This window comes from Puntigrus tetrazona, chromosome 20 (assembly GCF_018831695.1).
Source record: "Puntigrus tetrazona isolate hp1 chromosome 20, ASM1883169v1, whole genome shotgun sequence".
Taxonomy (NCBI): domain Eukaryota; kingdom Metazoa; phylum Chordata; class Actinopteri; order Cypriniformes; family Cyprinidae; genus Puntigrus; species Puntigrus tetrazona.
The window spans coordinates 24,256,201-24,261,443 of NC_056718.1; the positions used below are offsets into that span (position 1 = coordinate 24,256,201).

The 5,243-nt window shown below is 37.7% G+C and overlaps 2 protein-coding genes across 3 annotated transcripts in view; one reads left to right on the forward strand and one right to left on the reverse strand.

Moving 5' to 3' along the window:
* LOC122324315 (RNA-binding protein 25-like) overlaps positions 1-4,969 on the reverse strand; it is a 6,777-nt gene extending 1,808 nt beyond the window's left edge. Inside the window, exons 1-9 of one of the 2 annotated variants that reach the window (XM_043218633.1) lie at positions 4,951-4,969; positions 4,756-4,858; positions 3,732-3,855; positions 3,202-3,251; positions 2,754-2,792; positions 1,566-1,733; positions 1,383-1,440; positions 444-610; positions 117-305 (exon numbers count right to left, since the gene is read on the reverse strand). In XM_043218633.1, the coding sequence (XP_043074568.1) occupies positions 117-305; positions 444-610; positions 1,383-1,440; positions 1,566-1,733; positions 2,754-2,792; positions 3,202-3,251; positions 3,732-3,837 (777 nt within the window). In that variant the 5' untranslated portion in view covers positions 3,838-3,855; positions 4,756-4,858; positions 4,951-4,969. Of the gene's footprint in view, positions 1-116; positions 306-443; positions 611-1,382; positions 1,441-1,565; positions 1,734-2,753; positions 2,793-3,201; positions 3,252-3,731; positions 3,856-4,755; positions 4,859-4,950 lie in introns of those variants that run through there. The other variant, XM_043218632.1, reaches the window with a different exon arrangement.
* The window catches only part of fut8b (fucosyltransferase 8b (alpha (1,6) fucosyltransferase)), a 227,019-nt gene that overhangs the window by 134,344 nt on the left and 87,432 nt on the right, over positions 1-5,243 (forward strand).

The following is a 5,243-nucleotide window of genomic DNA, read 5'->3' on the forward strand; positions in this document are numbered from 1 at the left end:
TATATTTATTACACACACACAGGTCTTCTCAGGCAAGAGCACGAAAAAAATTAAACATTTACATATACACGCATTAAATATTAGAGAACAAAAGGCCCCGATGAACTAAAGTTTACCTCGTCCTTCTTTTCCCTCCTCTTTTTGCGGCGACTCGACTCATCGTCCTGAGACTGAGCATTTAGCTCACTTGAATACTCCCGGATCAGGCCGTCAATAGCACCTTTCACAATTTGGTCGCGCTTCTTAGTTTCCTCGTCCAGAACCTCCTCTTCCTCTTCACCAGCACCATCCTCCGCCTTGCCATTCTGCCAGACGCACGGATCAAAACATTGTTGTAGTCAGTCAATTTTTTGTATAGTTTACACTACATTATTAATCATTTAAGATTTTTCTCACCAAGCGAACAGTACATTCTTCTATCAGTATAAATCTGTTACACTTACTCCATTTTCACTGGTGCTCTTCTTCTTTGCTTTCCACTCATCCAGCTGTGCTTTGGTTTTGGCATCGACTTTGACCAGAAGTTTCTTTTCTCCGACCTGCAGCTCATGTAGCAGCCGTAGAGCTCGTAGAGTAGATTCTGGCTCTTTGTACTCACAGAAACCAAACGCTGAAAGCAAAGAAAAAATAAAACTGTGAGGAGCCAGTCCGGCTTATTTTACATTGGGATGTTTTCGGTTTCTGCGATATATTTCGCAATTTGGGAAAAAAAAATACAGCAATTTTCACCAGATCGTTTGAATAGTTAGCCATATTCATAAAGAATGAATCGTTCTACGGTTAGTGACACGGTTTTTGTGGGGAGCATATCCGCATAGGAATTTTTTTTTACTTTACTTCAAAATATTTTTAAAATCCTTTTTAGTCTGAAATATTTTTGGGAAGAATTTGATAAAAGGTTATACTACTTTGCTATACTTTTTTACTTTGTCGAGGCCTGTGAAAACTTAAAGGCTATTAAATAATAATAAATGTCTGTTTTATTTTCACACTTTTCATTCATTTTAATATTGAGATTTCAGAAAAATATTAAAGAAATACGTTGTAATAATACAGTAAAATAAACCAAAATAAATGTAAAACAAAAAGTATTTTTCACTGTAAAATGACAAAATATTAGTCAATTTATTATTATTTTTTAAGCTGTCATTTTAATGAATTGCAGGGAAATAAAAAATGTGCTATTGATTTCAGCTCAAAGCATAAACAAATAGGCTGCTCTGAAACATTGAATCATAAGCGTGTAAACACCATGCTAGAGACCAGTGAGGCATTTATTTCTTCATCACAGCGTGCATGATTTAACGCTCACTGATCCTTAACATAATGTTAATGCAGTGAAACCAACCGGAAATCAGTTTAGGTGTTAAAAAAAGGTTTACCTTGGAGTTTCCCTGAGGCACCCTGAACTCGTTTCCAGCTCAATACCAAACCGCATTTCTGAAAAACAAGCGGTTATTGTTAACACCGCTCCAACTAGCAAGAACCAAGAACTTTAACTATTAGTGAACTACTTTTCTCATCTCTGAAAGAGGTTTAGAGACTGGATCCGATGCGATACTCACAGCCAGCAGCTGTCTAATGAGCATGTCAGACGCTTTCTCAGAGATGTTGCCCACAAACACGGTGGTCGTGGGACCGCTGCCGTCATTGCTGTCTTTTGCCTGAGCGGCGCTTTCCTTCCTGGGAGCAGCGACTTTACTGACCACAGGCATCGCCGTGGGCACCAGAACCTGATACATCACAATTACACGATCAGTTCACCCCAGAACGAACACTCCCTGATACTTCACTCACCCCCACGTCACCCAAGATGCTCGTGCCGGTAATAAGGTTTTTGAGGAAAACATTCCAGGGTTTTCTATTTAGCGGATCTTGATGGGGATCAAAGGGTTAAAAAGTTCCCGACTGAAGCGTCAAAGCGCTCTACGTGATCCCAGTCAAGGAATAAAAGGTCTTAGCTAGCCGTACGATCCGTCTTATCGAAGTCAAATAAAACTAAATACTTTCTAGAATATAAACTTTGACTAAAGAATGAAAAGACAAACACCGTGGATGACATGGGCGTGAGCAAATTATCAGGAAACTTTAAATAACATGTGAACTAATTTATTTATATCATGTGACAGTAAAAAAAACTAATGTGATGGTGGCTGATATGAAAATGTTTCAACAGGAAGCATCTCCATAGCCTATTTAGCACATTATATTTATACTTTATATCAAAGTATAAAAAATAGGGCTGGGTATTGCGCCAGATTTTGCTAAATGATTTGATTTTGATTCAATTCAATTGGATATACAACAGATACAGTACATGTCAATTATAATTTTCATCTCTCAACAATTGCTTTAAACTATATGGAGATCCCTGGCAGGTTACGGTTATAAACAGAGTACCAATTTCAATCTCTATTAATACTAAATACAATAAAACTGCTGAATATAGATATAATATGTTTTTAATTACGCTGTGCATTCATTTGCTAAGTGACTCTTTTCTAAAGTCGTTTTTAAAATTACGGCCACGATGGCTTTCACTAAAAATAATTATAACGTCGTGCGGCACCGCTTAGAAGCGGTTTTATTAACGTCTCTCTGTGGTTGAAACGCTGACTAGACAAGACAGGATACGTTTCAGCAAGTCGTACTGTTTTTAAACACTTTCATTCATGTTTATTCTGTGCTGTAACTTGCGCTAAACATTAACGTATCATGAAAGCCCCGGGTTTTTTAGCACTGGTCTTTCACACCTTAGATTTGAAAAAGACTCCAGAAATGGGCGTGTAAAGCTGTGGAAAAGTGGGAGTGAAAAGGGGAGAAAACAACCAATAAAACACAGACCTACAACACACTCATTATACAGACAAATGAATATTTAAAAAAAAAAACCACAATGGCGAAAGGAGCTACCCTGTTATGTTTTAAACATACAGTAATAATACTAATAACGATAAACTATCAAATCTTAGCATTGGAGATTACTAACAACTACAATGAACAAATCAAATAAAACTACAAAGTATTAATAATACTTTCAGTTTAAAGCATTCAAAATAAAGGCATAGTTAATGGAATAAAATTTGGATATCGCTATTTTTAACCCAGCCCTATAATGTACCAATGCTTTTTAATAGCGGAAAATACGTACATATGTACTGAAAATGACTAAACTGGTTGTCTATAATTAAATAACATTACCGCAGGGGCTGGAGTCATAATGCCCATGTGGACAGGAATCATTGGGGTTCCTGGAAAAGAGATAAATCAACAACGTCAGAAAATAATGTTCACTCCGATACGCACGCCAAAGTTACATTTCATAATCACGTAGGCTCGTGAAAATTGTTAACCTAGCAATGCATAAAAGGCTCTCAAAAACAACCGAACTTAAACGGTAGCANTGGGGTTCCTGGAAAAGAGATAAATCAACAACGTCAGAAAATAATGTTCACTCCGATACGCACTCCAAAGTTACATTTCATAATCGCGTAGGCTCGTAAAAAAATTGTTAACCTAGCAATGCATAAAAGGCTCTCAAAAACAACCAAACTTAAACGGTAGCGGGCGACACCATGCTCAGCCGCCTTTAAAACCAACGTGCATCCTATGCATCCGGCTGACGCTTTTATCCGAAGCCACGTTCCACGTAATTCAAACACACAACCTAACTGTGATTTCATAATTGAGCCACACTACACGTGGTCTGATCTATTTTTTTTCTCGATTACCAGGAGGCATCGACGGTGGAAACCCAGCAAACTGTGGTGGAGGGATTCCTGGCGGCATCGTTGGGATGCCTATCTGTGGCCGGTTGAGATGAGGAGGGAAAGACATCTTGGGCAGAACACCCACCTTAAATAGAAGACAATAACATTGTTAACATAGGGATTTATGCATCCTCTAGGCTGTTATAATGCACACACTACTCCGCATGCATTGCACATTGAAAATACAGTAAGTATCTATAGTGCTATTAATTGAGTCTACATCTAAAGCTGTTAAATTGTATGCTGAATGCATTTAACGTATAGCGCAAAATTGCTAAAAATAAATAAATAAATAAACTCCAAATCAGAAAATCCTGTCAGCTGATTTCAGGATGATGGACAGCTCTAAATCAGCCTGAATTCGACCCTAAATCAGCTAAACATTGTCAAATTAAGAGGAAATCAGTTTAAAGGTTTGCGATAATAATAATCCATTCCAAAAGACACGAAACTCAATATATTTCATCCGTCCTCTAAAAGGGCAACGACAAAGATAAAACTTGAAAGTACTGAAATCGGTTTAGAACACCGTTTGAGGAATGAAAATCAAGCTAAATCGAGCTTAAAGGGCTAAAATCGACCAGAGATCGACTGAGCGTGGTGAAATCAGATAAAAGGTCTTAAAACAATTTAAGGCCGATTTCACGTTGGTGTAACGTCTCACAATGTGACCAGCGTTACCCGCTGACGTTAGATAACCAAACAAACACGCGCGCGATAGCTACAACTGTTTATAGCGCGAAAACCGCGTCGCTTTTGTGAAAAGTAGCGATTTTAAACCCGCAAATCGAACCGGTTTGTCAGATAATACCAGCGGGAATCATTTCAGTCAGACCGGGCAACTGTTAGCCGCGAGCTAACGGTCACAAAAAAGCCTTTATTCTGACCTCCCTCAACGGATTAACTCGTTTTATCAAAGCCCTGTGCGAAACAATGGGCATATGAACCCGAAACGATAACCAACGCTTTAATAAAACGTACTCACACAAACCAAATCGATATCAACTCGCTTCTCGCACGGAAAGTTCACCGGATCCGTAGTAAAAGCAACGAGCAATCGAACCTACAGCTTCCGGTGAAATGGAATTCTGGGAAAATAACGGGCAAGTTAAAAGACCTCCGATTAAAAAAAAATGCAAAAAATATACAATAGTTTGGTCTTAGACGTAGGATATGTTACCATAGTCTTGTTTGTTGGTTTCATTTCACCGTTATTCACAAATAAAACATTTGCACATTTATAGCAGACAAAAAAGAAAACAATGTAGTATAACAGAATTATTTATTCCTCTTCTTAATTGCAGTCATTTGAAATATTTTTTGTTATTTTCTATTATTTTACTACTTTCTGTGCGTAATATTGCTAACCACATTCTGACGATTCTTAATAAAGCATGCCCCAAAATGTCCCACAGAAGAATTATTCATATACTTCCAAGCTTTTATATTTGTATTCTATTATTTGCGAATTAA